Source organism: Polyergus mexicanus, unplaced genomic scaffold (genome assembly GCF_030449975.1).
Source record: "Polyergus mexicanus isolate NDT 795.1 unplaced genomic scaffold, iyPolMexi1.0 SCAF_3, whole genome shotgun sequence".
Taxonomy (NCBI): Eukaryota; Metazoa; Arthropoda; class Insecta; order Hymenoptera; family Formicidae; genus Polyergus; species Polyergus mexicanus.
The window spans coordinates 6597524-6614628 of record NW_027223323.1 but is presented as its reverse complement, the minus strand read 5'-3'; the positions used below and the strand labels follow the sequence as shown (position 1 = coordinate 6614628).

Sequence of the window (17105 nt, the reverse complement as noted above, 5' to 3'; positions counted from 1 at the left end):
GTCATCCGAGTGCACATGAGCATCGTTCTATCTTTGTTTAACTTTCAATTAATAACGAAGATAAAATGACGCTCGGTGCACATGGATGACGTTCTCGAAAACAGCCCTGCGGTCGGGAAGACGCTAGAGATGCTTCGAAGCATTGCATTAACCAATCAGAATAAAGAAATCTTTACTCTTTTTGTCCTTAGTCAATCAAACGCTTCAAAGCATTTCTAGGATCGTTTCGACCGCAGCCATTATTGTTTGAAAAAGAATATTTGGAAGAGTATTAAAATTAATATACACAAGACTAAAATTTAAAGAAATTTTATTATATTATATAATTACAAATCCTATTATACATATGTAATTATGTAAACACAAATTCAAAATAATATTGAAGATGCTAATAATTAATTTATTAATAAAAATATTTGTTTTAATTAAAATAAAATTATTTAGTAAATATTCATGTACAAAAATATTTGTTCTTGATATTTTATTCTATTCTTTCTCTCTTCTAAAAAAAATTTTGCAATATTAACAATCCGAATCTCTTGATAGTAAAAGACCAAATTTTGAAAATCAAAAGTCTAAGTCCAATAATGTGAAAGATTCAATTTCATTATAAAAAAAATTTAAAACGAAAATATATGATAGTCTTACAGTAATCCTGTTTTGTGACTACGTCATACAATAATGATAATCTTCTCGTGTAACAAAATTTAGCAATCTTTAAATTCCAGTATGATTCTTTCTGCGATAAAGTCCCACAATAATCCTATTTAGAGATGAAAACATACAATGTAGGATAGTAGCATAATAATACTATTCTATAACAAAAAATTCCACAATAATTATGCTTCGTGACAAAATATTAAAACTCTTCTATTAATAAAGCTGAATAACGACGATCATTTTCTGCGACAAAATCTCATGATAATTCTTTTTTGCTGTGAAATCCTACAATGACTCTCTTTTGCGACAAAGTATTCCATCATAATCTTGCAATGAAGCATTCCGTAATAATTCTCTTGTGTAATGAAATCTCGCTATACTCCTCAATAACTAAATTTCATGATAATTCCCTTTTCAACAAAATCCTACTATAATTTTGTTCAGAGATCTACAAAGATGATGTGTGATGATTCTGTTCTGTGACAAGAAAGAAATTCTGCAGTAATCTTGCTTTACCACAAATAATTAGAACTGTTTATCTGCAACAAAAGTCAAAGATGAATCCGTTTCTGTGATAAAGTTTCATAATAATTATCTACTGCGATAAAATCCCATGATCCTTTTTTGCAACGACGATCCTCTTCTATAATTGAAATCCACAGTAATCCTCTTCTGCGATGAAGTCCCATGATGATCCTCTTCTGTGATGAAGTCCCACGACGATCCTCTTCTATAATTGAGATCCATAATAATCCTCTTCTGCGATGAAGTCCCACGATGATACTCTTCTGTAATGAAGTCCCACGACGATCATGTTCTGCGATAAAATCCCATAGTGATCCTTTTCTGCGATGAAGTCCTACAATGATCCTCTTCTAAATCAAGATTCATAATACGACGAAGTTTCATAATGACCGTCTTCGGCGATTTCCTTGATGATCCTCTTCTGCGATGAAGCTCCATAATAATCCTCTTCTACGACGAAGTCCCACGACGATCCAATTCCACAATGTAGATCCATGATGATCCTCTTCTATGATGAAATCCCACGACGATCCTCTTCTATAATTAAGATCCATAGTAATCCTCTTCTGCGATGAAGTCCCACGATGATACTCTTCTGTGATGAAGTCCCACGACGATCCTCTTCTATAATTGAGATCCATAATAATCCTCTTCTGCGATGAAGTCCCACGATGATACTCTTCTGTAATGAAGTCCCACGACGATCATGTTCTGCGATAAAATCCCATAGTGATCCTTTTCTGCGATGAAGTCCTACAATGATCCTCTTCTAAATCAAGATTCATAATACGACGAAGTTTCATAATGACCGTCTTCGGCGATTTCCTTGATGATCCTCTTCTGCGATGAAGCTCCATAATAATCCTCTTCTACGACGAAGTCCCACGACGATCCAATTCCACAATGTAGATCCATGATGATCCTCTTCTATGATGAAATCCCACGACAATCCTCTTCTATAATTAAGATCCATAGTAATCCTCTTCTGCGATGAAGTCCCACGATGATCCTCTTCTGTAATAAAGTCCCACGACGATCTTCTTTTGTAATAAAGTCCCATAGTGATCCTTTTCTGCGATGAAATTCTACATGATTCTCTTCTACAGTTAAGACTCATGGTGCAACAAGTTCCATAATGACCGTCTTCGGCGTCTTCCCTTGATAATCCTCTTCTCCGACCAGATCCATAATAATCTTCTACTATAACAAAATCCCATAATAATTCTCTTTTGTAATGAAATCCCATGATGAATGAATCCCATGGTCTTCTGCAATGAAATCTTACAATGATATTCTCTAGCAACATAGTTCCATGAGGATTCCACCATGATTCTATGAGAATCTCTCTTCTCTTCTGTATTGATCTTTTGATAATGACTCTTAAATTCAATATTCTTTCAACAATGCGATAAGTGATTTTTCATACATATATATAGAAAAAGAAATCTGCAAAAGAAATATGAATTATAAATTTTTTTATCAGAATATTTAAATATTCAGATTAAATAAATGATTATACATCTTGTTTAGGAAGAAAAACATACCACTTTTTTAAACTCCGCATATTTTGCAATGGCGCTGTTGGAAAAAATTGAGTCTGCAAGTTCCACAATAAATATCATTTTGTGATGAAAATAATCCTTTTCTGCAGTAAAGTCTGAGTTGACAAAAAATTTTCCAATCGCGGCAGTAAACCATAGATAAAAGCATGCCTGCAGAAAATACTTTAACGTTCGAAAGCAACCAATAACAGGAAGGAAATTCCGCCTAGTCGGAATCTCGAAGACCAGCGATAATTCGAATGCCGACGACAGATCATGATATATAATTAACTATTTTTATGTTTCTCTAAACTCCTCCATTAGCAGGCTAGATTTTAGAGAGAATTAATTCAAGCCCAGTGTTTATTATTGCGATGATTGCTGCGGAAAAGAGAGATTTCTCTAAAAAAATTCTTCTAAAAGAGAACGATCTCAAACCTGTTTGATGTAGCGAGGAAAAAGATAAGATTGCTTGCGAGGACCAAAAAAGTGTACATCATCAATTAGTCGACTTCGTAATATTTCTAAAAATCCATATATGTGCTTTCCAAGATAAAGAAAACAATTTCCACATAAAGGGTTTAAAGGTCTTACTATCGAGTGGCCATCTGAAACGCTTCGAATATCCTACAAGATTAGTGATTCCCCCCTCCCCCCCAACTTGATATTTCGAAAGACACTTGTATCAAATATAACAGAAAAATACAATTTATAAATTCATCAATAAAATTCCTAAATTCATAAATAAAAATGATTTTGGAGCTTTTTGCTTATTATTTTGAAATTTTTAATACATTTTTAATCTATTGTTTTAAGATATTTGAAAACAAAGATATAACACGCATTGTTACCTGTTGCGCATATGTTTCGCGCGAGACAGGAGCTATAACCCTTTAATATTTTTGTGTACTATCATAAAATATTTGAATATTTAATATGTAATAACACAAGCTTTAAATTATTTTCTTCTTTTATTCTATTAATTGCGTATCTTACGCATTCACTTTCTTTTATATCAACACATTCATGCGTCCTTCATTCGATAAAAGTTTGTGGAATCTATTGTGTGATCGTTCTTACATTTCTCGAATGTCTAAAACTTTAAAACACACACATACATATATATTGGCATCCTAGTATAGTCTCAATATGACCAAGATGACGCAAATCTATGAATATATTATTATAGCAATACCAGACAAGCGCATTTCACATATCAAATAGAAAAAAACTTTGGATAATTCTTTCAAATGAATAAATTGGTTTGCATGCTTGCGAGTTATCTTACTTGAAATATACTTGCAATCTTCGGATTAATGCAACTGTGTTTCCACATCTGAAGACCATTATCCTATGTTATTCAATGAAAATCGAATTCTGGATCTAGGGAAATGTACGATTGATTCAGGGAAATGGGAGTTCTCCAGATGAATGTCATATCTAATTGTCGTAGAGGTCATTATCACGGTGAATAGGAGGAATCTCACTTGTGCGTCGAGTTTGTTGAACCAGTCTCTAGAAATAAAAACTCTTTCCCTTTCCCTCTCTATTAAATTATAAATATATTTTACTTCTCTAGAGGCCATTTTCTCTCTCTTATGGCAACCTAAGTACATTTTCTAAGCCGCCGCTGCCGACGATGACGACGACGTCGTCTTTATGTGAACATAGCCAATATCCCTTGCTCACAATAAGATGTATTTTCTAGGATGTCTATGTATGTGCCATACTGAAAAGGATTGTTGGATTAATAACATTTGGTAATTAAGAAAAGTTAATAAAAAATAGTTTTACTTTATTATTTACAAAATATATTTATTTTACACTCTCGATAACTTCCTCCTCCTATCTGCATCACAGTTTTTTATTACTTACAAATAAATTCGGTAAAAATTAATAATATCACATTCTTGTATATTATAATTGTGAGATCCTTCAGTTTCATTATATCAATCCTAAACAGCATAAAACATTTTAGAAATGTATAAAGAAAATGTGTACACATGTTTAAAGTCTCGCAATGTTGTACATAATACATGAATTTTGCAATCAATTAATATTTTGATAAACAAAAAGTGTAACGGTCTTACAATTTTCTATCAATTACTGATTGATTTCTTTTGCCTAGCTATACTGTTCAGGCTCAAGAAAAGCTAAAGTCTAGAAATATTTATAAAATTATTATCACAACGCGAATGTCTTACAATGTACTTATATATTTATTACAAATTTATAAAAATATATTTAAAAATATTTCTGAATGTAAAACCTTTTTTTGTTTCCTGTAAGAGTATTTTGTACTTTAAATATATATCTATTATTACACAAGCTCCAAGTAAGTCAAAGTGCTTTGGTTTCAATACCATATACAAACTAAATTGATGACTGGTAGACTTACAAAAGCCAAAATATGTGAGGATAAATCCTGAGGTAAGGTCTGCATCTGTATTATAGCAACATTTTTTTCTCTTTCTTTATCTCTTTCCTTCCCTTTTCTTTTTCTTTATCCCTCTTTTTCAGTCCATCTGCATCCATTGCCATCTCAATCGATGACACTGTAAGTAAAAAACACGCAGATATATACTAGAGTAAGTATCAGACTGCAAAAATTGCGGCAATGCTGCCTAAGCACTGTTCAGATTTCTGTAAAAACTCCTATCGTCTTCTTGCTGCTGGTTCTGGAAAAATCTCTTCTTTTTCCTTAGAAGGCTTCAGAGGTTCTCAATATAATGCGTAGTATGTATTGTGGATTTCCCAGGCCTACTCGTCAATAATAAAAGTAGGTCCAAACATCTCCATTTGATCGCAACGATTTCGCCAATCTTCAGGCAAGATATGTCGATGTTAACATTTGGATAATAGATTTTCCAAATCTTGGCGAAACTCTCCAGTGTTTCTTTGAGCAAGAGAAGAAACAAAGGATCGATTAATCGTGTTATTAGAAATTACAGCGATACGTGCAATTGTTGATAGGCCTCTCCATACCACATCCTACGATGAATCTGGATAAAAAAAATTCTTCTTCTTTGTTCCTTAGATTCCACAAACGTCTTGCTTCAGCGATGATAGGAAGAACCATAAGTTCTTTTAATCTAATCACCGCTGCACAACTGACTTTACTTCGTCAAGTTGCTATAGCAAGTTATCTATTAGTAATTATAGTGGTACGAGCAATTGTTGAAGGTGTCTCCGCTCCACATCCAATGAAGAGTCTGGATCAAGAAATTTATCTTTAAAAAAAAGATAGAGCTTCATTGCTCCACAGATTTCTTGTTCACTTCAGCAATGCTCGAAGAAGCCATAACTTTTTTGAATCTAGTCATCGCTGCACAACGGACTTTATCTGGCCCAATTGCTGCAGGAAGTTATCCAAGCTGTTAAGCTCTTCGCGCCAAGATTCCTGCGAAAGTTTATTGCTTTTTGAGACACTGTGCTGTTTCTCGGTTTCTCGATGTTCAGCTGCATTGTACAAACCGCAACTCCCGTACTCCACATCCTTGAGGAGCTGTCCTCTTAATCGCCGCCAACGACTTACCCTCGATAACTGTTTAGCCCGATATTCGTATTCCGCGTTGCGCAAGGCGTGGGTCAGCACGGCCTCCATTCGAAGATCACGCTTAAGAGTTTTGTGGCATTCCAGCTTCTTTCGACGCACATTAACAATCCATTTGGCCAATTGCTCCATGTGACTCAGCTCGCTGAATTCATTTCTCCGAAATCGGTTTCGAACATCTCCCTTTATCGGCGCCATATTTTAATCCTTATTCTTCCACAACTAACAACTATCCTAGTTGTCCGATTGTACAACTAAGTATTGATTAATTATCGAATGCACCAACCTGTATGCGACTCGTGCTTGTCGATAGTTTGTTTGCTTGAGGATTTCTTCGAATCGGTCCTTCGCCAGTTTATTTTATCGTGTACGAGTGAGACGCCTTCCGTAATCCCGTATCGTTCTAGAATGTCTCACGGAATGGACGGAGCGTGCAGTCCAGTCCACCAGGAACCTATGAACAATAATCATCGAGTGGGGAGTGGGGGGAGGATGTCATATATCCCGTAACGTCCGTTAGAGTGTATCCTTACGCGTTGATGCACGAAGTAGTTCCATCTTCATGCCGCAAAATTTGCTCAATTCCGTGAAATTTTGTGAATTAACGCAACGCGATTTATTAATTTAGAGCAATAAATATCTCGCGGAATTAATTTAGGCGCAAATTAGCGCTTGTAAGATAAAAATCAATTCAATCGAGAAAGTGGGCTACACGGCGTAGGAATCGTGATGTGGTCACACAACTCGTTCGACACACACTATATACTGCTAGCTCAAAAAAAAATCTATAGTTCACGTATACTATAGATTTTCTGTCTTCGTGAATCGAACTATACATTGAAGATTGAAATTTGACCAAGCAAAGAAATTTTGGCTCCTTTTGTTCCGATTTCTTCACCAAATTCAAATTGTTTATTTTCAATCTTTAATACGTAGCCTAATACGGTCATTAGGACCGTAACACTTACAAAGATATAACATGATTAACATTTGATATTTTTGATTTTCTAATTTTATTCGTTAAAACGTTTCTGTCCCCTATATACACAAGAATTAATTTTGTTTGTTATTTCTTATCAAATTATATTTTTTTTCCGATACTTTGGCATGCAACTTGAGACAAAAAAATTGAAAACAAATAATGGCAAGACATAAATAGACATAAATAGTATAAATAAATTATATTTATTAGAAAATAAGGGGAATAAAGGGAGGGAAGGAAGGACAGTCACGACTATAAAATAAAAATAATAATATAAAAATAATATTTAAATATAAAAACAAAATGAGGCTTATTTATTAAAGTGTGTTATTGTATCGATCAAAAAATATAATCTTTGCTATTATATTAATTTCGGAATGATAATTATTTTGAAGCGCTTATAAAATTAAATGTTTTTTTAAACATTCTGTAAGAAAATATATATATTATTAAATATGTTAAATGTAAAATACGATTAATTATTAGATGAATTTTTAAAGATATTTGAACTTCTAGATAAATATACTTACATTAAACTCTTAGATAAATATACTTACATTAAAAACACACAAAACATGATTATTTTTAAGATCTTTAAAATAAACTGTTTTTTCATTAAACAAACATCCATAGAAATTTTTTCACATGCTACGAGCTTCTCGAATATACATCATTTTTTACAATATATACAGCATATATATACAAAAGCATAATCATTCTTACGTTCCCTATAATTATATATAAAATTTCTCTTGTAAACTATCTTTTTTATAAACTAATATTCAGGAAATATTTCTAAAAAACTTTAGAACATATCTGCAAAATTTAAAATTTCAGACTCCTTACGAGACATTCTCTAAATTTTTTAAAATTTCAGATTCCTTACAAAACGTTCTCTAGATTTTGTCCAAATTAGATTAGGATAGGTTTTAGACATCCAACTTGAAAATTCTTAAGTAACAATGCCGTCCTGCTTAAAGCTTTGAAAAGATTTCTGCATCCTAATAGGCTTACTGGGAGCGGTGAGCAGTTTGCTCCAGGTGCGGCAAGTCTTACTAGACCATACCCACATGCCCGAAGTGACACCGATTACGAGAGACAAGAAAAGTCTTAAAAGAGTAATTTCGAGACCGGCGGCCCGATAGATCGGACCTGGAGTGCAGTTCTGAGCCGTGCGGCAATCTAGCGCGGCAAGCAATGCAAGTTGCCGCCATCGTGGCTTCACCGAGGCCTCGTGCAACACGCAGACGAGACCGCCCAGTGCTGGTAATGCATATAACAATGCAAAGATACCTAGCCGTGTCATTAGACGTTCCAGTTTCGTTGCGCTGCGTCCGGCACAACGCACGGCCTTTCGCACGCGGATCAAGGCGCTTCCAGCGATACTACTAAATACACAGCCCAACAACAGCAACATAGCATGCGGTAGCACTTCCAACCACAATGCCGACTCATCAGAAACCTGGCACAATCCAGTTAATTCATCCGCAACTACGTTGCGCGACAGCAAGCTTCCTATAAGAAAGATATGTAATCAAATATTTGCAGCAAAAATACAATATATCCAAAGATATCATTTCTAAATATTTAATAATAATAACATATATACAAATATAAATTCTCGTGCGTTGGTAGAAATACGAATAAATAATCCAATAAGTTTTAAAGAATATTAGAAATATTAATTTTTTCAAAATTTACAGATTATCAAGATGTTGAGAAAACTTATAGTCCAGAAAGAATAACACAAAATCAAAATAGGTACATAGATACATTGCATAAAAAAAAGAAATCTCAGACTATGCAAAAATATTTACCTCCTGTGAGGAATATTGGAACAATCCACGCAGCTGCATGAAGATAAGATGCAATATTGTGAAGAGCTTCGCTGCTCCACTCATTCTTGGCACTCAGAAGCCAGCAACCGCATAGGACTGCCCACCATGTGTTACTAGCTAATCCTAGATAGTACCTGACTATCCACCAAATAGTACAGGGAATACTCTTCAAGGCATCGCGGATCTATTCATAAATAAACATGAAAAAAAATATAATAGCAATAAACATTGTATTGCATATTTATTTACTGAAAAGAGAAATCTATTTACTTACTGGAACATAACTTGGTCCATCAACCTGATTGACACAGCTGATGTTCTCAGCGCCAACCGCACCCCGAATGATATAAGCTACAGAAAGAAGATTATAGCAGAGTGCCAAGAAAACTATCGGTCTTTCGGGATAACGAAATCTGGATGGTTCGACCCAAAAAGTTAACAATGTAAAGAGCGTCGATAAAAAACATAACCACGCCCAACCGGTCATCCAACGCTCAGCGAATCTCTTATCTTCTACGCGATAATATGCATCGGTGCCGCAACGTGGTGCACAAAAAGTCTGAAATAGTCACGAAAAATTACAAAAAGAAAATATTTTTTCATCATCTTCACTCTTATCTATTCATCTTTTCATCTAGTCATGCACTTACCGTTTCTATATCGGGTATCTGCACAAAATGAGGTGGACATTGATGTTGCTGCTGTTGTATTTGCGTGGAGGTCTGCAGTGGTTGTTCATGCATCGCTGGCCATTGTTGTTGAATAGTTGGCAATGCTGGTGATTTAATGTCATCTAATGTTTCGTCTGGTGGCTGCACGCACAATGTGTTTCCTATAATATAAGGATATTAGTTTTAGAGAGAGGAAAATATTATCAAAATTATATAACCAAATAATTAAATCTATATCCTATTTAACGAAAATATATTATTTAAAACATAATTAAATATATAAAGTGTTAAAAACCTTTTTTCTTTTTTTTTCTTATAAAATAGTTTTTTTAAACATCCTATGTATAATAAATGAATAGCTAAAAAACAATGTTAAGTATAGAATACAAAGATTCAAAGCATTATGTGTGTATAAAAAGTTTTAAAGATAAAATTTTTAATCTCTTTTTTAAATTTATTATTTAAAAAATTGACAGATTAATTTGAATAATATTAAATTAAACGAATACTTGCCACGATCGAGGAAACGATCGCAATCTAACATGTGTGGCCACGGCAATGTGAGACTGGTTAAAGCCGGCTCGCAATCCCTTCTTACGGAAAGACAGAGGGACTTGCACGCTGGTATCTGCATGGCCACATGCTCTGAACAAACCGGGGCGAAGACGGCACATAAGAAAAGTCTAAGATGTCTCGAACAGTTGTAATGGACCAATGGCATAAAGGCAGTCAGCTGTGAATATATGATATATTATTAGAACTAAGTTAACCACTTGATCGATTCATCTTAATTCAGATTCCCTTTATCAATTGCAGTTTTTAGTCAGGTATGAATTTGATTAAAAAAAATATGAATTATGAGAATTGTAATATATCTTGACTTTATGAAACGTTTTATGTTTAAAATAAATCAAGAGAGAGGAGGAGACGCGGTATGTGTCACATGTCACATGTCACGTGACAAGCCCGCGCGACTGTAATTAACAATAAATTCATATCATTATCTATTGCTTTTCTCTCTATCCAAAATTTTACTGTCAATGATACTTTCAACTAAAATATCTCAGAAACTAATACAGTAATAAAAATCTAATAGCATTTTTGTTATGACTTGGCTAATTACATCTATCTGATTAAAAAAAAAAAAATCTAATTTTAAAAAATTATTTAATAACAGTCATGCTTAACCATTTTTTATGTTTTAAATTTCTATTTATTTTCTATATTTGACGCGTGTTTTTTAAAAAGATTTTTTTTAGGCATCTCTTCCTTCCATCTTATAAACACGGGACAAAGCCTACGACAGTGAGAGGGATGGAGGGAAAGAGAAGATAACGCATCTAACGAAGCGGAGAGGAGACTTGCTTCTATGAAATATAACGAGCGATGGGCATCGGGGGTAATTATCCCGCCCATTCTTCCCGCCTCGATCCTAATGAATCCTCGCACGTCTCGCTGCGGCCCACCAAAGCCGCTTTCTACCTCCTTCCCCCCGCTAGATTTGCCCATTACGAGCACACAAGCCCGATGTTCTCCTCTTCCACGATGCGCCCCAAATTATAGCCTCATGAAATTACGTGGTAACCCGTAACGCCGAAGTCTCTCATTTCAGCCGTGTATCTCATGCTTCTCTTCTCACCAATCAAGGATTGGACACGCCAAGAACAGTTTTCAGAGAAAAGCCCTATCTGGAAATAACGCTCAATCGTTTTCACTTCTTTTCGCATACGAAAGATGTTTAATATACAAAAAATGTATATGGTGAAAAAATTGGTTGATGTATATACATATATAAACTATTTTAATCTTTATAGTAGCATTAAAAAAGTAAAAGTAAAAAAAAAATAATTAATACTTTCCTTTACACAAATCTATATATATATAATATAATATATATTTTTTTTATTAGTAATAACAAGATAAAACATACAGAAAAATTCAAGCGAAAATCTCAGATATCTCAATTGATATTTACAAGTTTATTTTGAAACTGATTTGTTTTACATTTGTCGATTTCAATCTAAATTATGAAATAATTGTATGATGAGATAATCACATAGATATTTTAATGTTACAAAAATGTAAAAATAATTTCTCTGTATTTTTTCCTGATTCACGAATAAACTGTGAATAAACTTATCAAAATTATAATATTTAATACGTATTTGTGTAATCATTTTGTTATAATTTTAGATTTTTTGCCTTACATATCTCGTGTCTGCAAAAACGAAAGAGCGATGCTGATTGTGTGAGATGTGCGTAGACCGGTTCGTTTATTATTTCTCATTCTTCTTTTTCGGGAATGACCAGAAAAAGACGGAGTAGGAAACAAGGTATATATCCCTTATATGGTCCCTTCAAAGAATTTTCAACGCGGCCTGACGGACAATTCGCAGATAGAAGAACAAACGAGAGAGAACAGACGGACGAAACCGACTTATTTCTTATTGTAACTCACTTTCATCCGTTCTTTTTTCCCCGCTTTTGTCTTTATACCGTGCGCTCGTTCCGCCTTGATCGAGTTAGCGAGACTTTTTGTGAGACTTAATATTTATGAGTATCAACGTATAAATCCCCAAGACATGATGTCGAGCCAAGGGATACTTTTTGCGCGCATATGTAATTGGATGCGTCCTTGAAAATAAAAATAGAATTTTTCGTGATCATTTTAAAATGAAAATAATAAATTATATCATTGCTTTCAAAGAATTTATTTCCGAAAATAATAAACTCTTGAAATTTTTTGATTCTTAAGTGTTGCGATATTTTAAAAAAGAAAAAAAAATTTTTAATTTTAAATTGTGTGACTGAGAAAATAGACTCATGAAACTTCAGAGATTAAATAATTTAATTGTATAGAAATCAGCTTTAAAAAATTCTTATAAACGCACATATACACAGAGTTAAAGAGATACATTCTTAAGTAAAAAGATTATTTGATTTGAATTATTAAATTCTTAAAAAAAAGAAAATTAGAATCAAAATTTTATTAAAGTCTCTCTATCTAAAATTGATTTTCAAAGTTTTAATAATTATCATTAGAATTTATTTTTAGAGATATCTTAAAGTTTATATTAGAGATATATTATTTGTATTTGGTATAATCTTTTAATTTTTTTTTTATTTACATAAATGTATATTATATAATATTTATACTAAAAAATTTTCTAATTTAAAATTAAGAATTTTTCACATTCCCTCCTCGATTTATCATCATTATCTCCGGCTTCTCGAAAGAGCTCGTCACACAAAAAGCACGTATCAAATCCGCATCCGCCAATGTTCTCATATCCGCACGCACTCGCTTCCAATGCGCGCCACGCATACATGCACACAAGGAACGTAGCTGTTATAAAAATACGCAGTTTGCTCGTCAGAGCTATCTTGCTTCGGGCGGCTTCAAAGGAAGCCGCCTTAACGTTATTACGATAATAAAACTGCGAGCGAGCGAGAGTAAACCCCTTCTCCTCAGCTATAAATACCTTTCTTTCCTTCATGTATAAATGTATATATATATATATATATATATATATATATGTGTGTGTGTGTGTGTGTGTGTGTGTGTGTGTGTGTGTGTGTATGTGTACGTGTACATGTATACATAACATGTGTTAGGCCTGGAGCGAATGACTTTTTCTCCGCGCAATTATTTCACCGTGACAATGAAAAATCCGAAAAGGTTGAGAATCTTGTTATTATTAATTCGTCGCTGTTTTTTGTGATATGTAGCATGCTAATGTTTACATGCTCCGAGCTCCGATCCTGTTATCATTTGCGCGGCAACACTCAAGTAGGAAAGTCGTGGTGCGAGATACTCCGTCGAATTCTCTTTCTAAACACGATCGGATTTATAGAATTATCGATGCTTACGGATAATAATTATTTCTCTAACAATGCTTAAAGGAAGATGCTTCTGATTAATGTATTTTTTTTAAATCAAATTATATTTTTCAATAATTACTATTATTTTTGACTCACAATAAATAGACTATAAATTAATTAAGAAATAATAAAATTAAAGTTTATCTTTGAAAAAAAAAAAATATTTGATTATTCTGACAACTACTCTATTTGCGAGAGTAAATTTTTCAGATCTTATTACATTTTTAATTTTTTTTTCTATCATCTTTTTTCTATCGTTAATCATAAGAAAGAGAGAGAGAAAGAAGAGGCAGAAAATAAGAAAAATAGAGAAAAAAGAGGGGGAAAAAAAGAAAAAAAGGCAAGGGGAAAAAAGAGAAAAAAAGAAAGAAAAAATAGCAGAGATAGAGAGAGGGGGGGGGGGATTTCCTGCATAATTGTTATTAAAAAAGAAGTAATTTTTATTTTTATTTAATATAAATTCGCAAAAAAATCGATCCTTTCAGGGTAAGTAATTTTCTATTTCGATAAGTTATCTATATCCGCGTCTATTAATTGTGTTTATGGCATATGAAAGCAAAGATGAAAAAACAAAAATATTTTCTAATCCTTTTAATACATTAACGAAGAGAAAATAAATAACTTAATATTTTAAGAATCAAAATTATAACATACCCCTCGTTCAGCCTGTCGTTGATCCTCATGACCCATAAAATTCGGCATTGCCGTCAAATTATAACGCAGTCCTCGACAAAAGGATACGCTGAGTTTTTCACATTTTGGGCCGGTTCCAGCATGTCCGTGATTGATGCCCCATCCATGGATCAGACCCAATACCGCCGATAGGATAAACATCACAATGGGCAATATCATTTTTAATGTCGATGACATTCACATTTTATTAACAATAATGATACACATACACATAATATAAAATTTGTCCGCGGTATTCCGTACGATCAACACTCATGTGATAATAAAGATTCACATTCCCGCGTAACACAATACATCACCAAATACACTCACCCACATCGATGGTCGGCAGTCGGCAGTCGACTGACTGACGGATACTGGGTACTGAATACTGGATACTGGTACTGGCGAACTGGTGGCCCAGCAGTAATGTGGATGCATGTATTCGGGCGATTCCGCGCACGTTCGGCTGCGTTCTCCTGCTTCTTCCAGTTTTTGCCGTCACTGCGGGTCCTATTATCTCGAGGCCCAACTGCCGAGGATTATAGGACCGATCCCGCAAGCATAATTAGGAACAAAGAAACCGCCGGATGCTAGATTACCTCGATGATAAATTTTTGCCGCTTTAGAAATGCGAATAAAAACTTCTTAAGCGTTTGCTTTTATTATATATATATAAAATTTAAATATATTTTTTGCATAAAATTACATTTAAAATCTTTTATTAAATAATACTTTTTGAATCAAAAAGCATAACAGAGAGAGAGAGAGAGAGAGAGAGAGAGAGAGAGAGAAAAAGAGAAGAAAATATAATAATATGTATTATATATTATACAGAGTATTTCTGAAATTTGTGACTATAAATATATATATATACTGTAGCAGAAAAATTAAGTAAAAAAAAAACTATTCAGTTTCCGAGATATTTTAGTTGAATTACTGAAAATATTTTCAAACTTTATATACCTCTTTCAGTTATCCAATATACAATACAATGTAAACGCAGCGCGTACATATTTTTCCCTTGCATCTCATATGTTTAGAGTGTTTGATTAGTTATCTCGTTTCATAGAACTACGGATGTAACAATATAAGATATTTCCATTCTCACCTGAATTTCTATTAGGAAACTCTGGAAAAACCAGTAAATAAGACACAGATATTTCATAAAATATAAGCGAAATAGAAACGAAATTTATTGATAATACCAGCGAAAATAACGACATCCGAAAGCACGATGCAAGAAAAAGAAATAAGAAAAGAAGAAAATTAAAGATACGATGAGGTGGCTCTTTTCAGATGATCATTTTAAGCCGTGAAGGGAAGATTTGATTTGCTTGGCGGGTCCGTTTGTCTTATCCTTGTGGTTCCCGCACCATCCACATAATAATATCTGTAGCGACGCTCAACTTTTTAAAGATCTTGCAGTAGCTCTCGAACATTCTTTCGTTCCTGGCTAGATTAGAAACACAATATAAAAATTATAGACGCAAAATAAGATAGGATTAAAAATAGAATAATGAAAGAAAATGAGAAAGATATTGCAAGGACCATCAATTTAAAAATATACACTTTAATTTTTTTATGTAAAAGTGCTACAGTGAAAAGATAAATAATTTTATTTATTCATATATATTTCTACACGTTCTTATATTCCGATTTTATAGTATCATATTTGAGTTGAGCGTCGTGAATCATTGGGATTGGCCACGTGTAACGAATCGATGACGAGCGAGACTGAGGGAGATCGACAGAAAAAACCGAATCCTTTTTACCCTTGAGATTTCTCATGCCGCGACGCGACGATTAATCTTTACATATAAACAATATTTAAAAATACAATAAAATTAAAATTTAATATTAAATTTTAGTCCAAGATACATATATATTAATTGATTGTCAAATCTACGTGTTTTTGGCACCTTTTTTTATCTTTATTATTTTTCTAAAAGAACAATTTTTTAACGATAAATATTCTTCTGTCATGACAAACATTTCTAAATTATTGATATTACGTGATTCTTACTCATTCGTCCATAGTATATTTAATATAATAATTTTTGTATTTAAAAACTTTTTTTTATTCTAAAATTTATATCGTTAAAAAGAATCAAGAAATTTTTGATCCACAAATTTTAATCTTGATAGAAGCTAGGACGGAAATTATGAGGCGATTTTTTGCTTGGCACGATGTAAGTATATAAAGTATAATTTACTTGGTGTATCTTCAGGGGTAGCCTAAGGGGCCACATTCTCTCTCACGTCTCTCGTTCATGTAATGAAGGGTCTGTCATTTATGTATCTCAAAAGTGTGAAACCTGCGCGCTGCTCGGCCCTTTTACGCCACATGATTGCATACCAAATTTGCTACAACATATATAGTTCCAGATGTATATATATGTGTGTGTATGTGTTATTTAAAATATAAATTCTACCGTGCATTAATCGTGAATAAATTTGTATTAATTAAAAATATAAGCTATATATTTAAAGAATAAAAATATATATTTCTAGAGAAAGTTGAAACGATATTAATTAAAAGGTCAAATTGAACCAAATTGAAACTACATTAATATAAAAATAAACTAAATTAATAACTTTTGATATTTGAAAAGTATCGCGGATAAATTCCCATTAAAATGGAACATCGATTCGGTATATATATATGTACATATAATATTTATAATTATTTCAATATTTTGTACTTGTGTATTTTGAAATGAGAATTTTTCTTTCCGAATAAGTGTATTTTCCTTTTGTCAATTATTAATTATTAATTAT

General features: G+C 33.1%; 3 protein-coding genes across 6 annotated transcripts; all 3 read right to left on the bottom strand.

Moving 5' to 3' along the window:
• Positions 1-453: 453 nt before the first annotated feature.
• On the bottom strand, positions 454-6750 carry LOC138944912 (uncharacterized). Its single transcript, XM_070315982.1, has 5 exons — positions 6566-6750; positions 5125-5281; positions 2730-4681; positions 1987-2631; positions 454-1888 (listed from the first exon to the last, which is right to left on the bottom strand). The coding sequence occupies exons 4-5, from the start codon at positions 2489-2491 to the stop codon at positions 1566-1568; spliced, it is 828 nt and encodes a 275-aa protein (XP_070172083.1). The 5' UTR covers positions 2492-2631; positions 2730-4681; positions 5125-5281; positions 6566-6750; the 3' UTR covers positions 454-1565.
• LOC138944911 (uncharacterized) lies at positions 6046-6477 on the bottom strand. Its single transcript, XM_070315981.1, has one exon. The coding sequence runs from the start codon at positions 6475-6477 to the stop codon at positions 6046-6048; it is 432 nt and encodes a 143-aa protein (XP_070172082.1).
• Positions 6751-7894: 1144 nt separating the features above from the next.
• LOC138931763 (frizzled-9-like) lies at positions 7895-14721 on the bottom strand. Of its 4 annotated transcripts, XM_070292848.1 has the most exons (8): positions 12229-12471; positions 11978-12148; positions 11136-11458; positions 10284-10503; positions 9750-9931; positions 9374-9658; positions 9079-9283; positions 7895-8776 (listed from the first exon to the last, which is right to left on the bottom strand). In XM_070292848.1, the coding sequence occupies exons 3-8, from the start codon at positions 11277-11279 to the stop codon at positions 8214-8216; spliced, it is 1599 nt and encodes a 532-aa protein (XP_070148949.1). In that variant the 5' UTR covers positions 11280-11458; positions 11978-12148; positions 12229-12471; the 3' UTR covers positions 7895-8213. The 4 variants fall into 4 exon arrangements, 3 of the variants coding, with proteins under 3 accessions (XP_070148949.1, XP_070148950.1, XP_070148948.1); XR_011446671.1 differs by lacking the exons at positions 11136-11458; positions 11978-12148; positions 12229-12471 and adding an exon at positions 14307-14721 and having other exon boundaries at positions 7895-7989; positions 8148-8776; XM_070292849.1 differs by lacking the exon at positions 11978-12148.
• Between the last annotated feature and the right edge of the window lie 2384 nt (positions 14722-17105).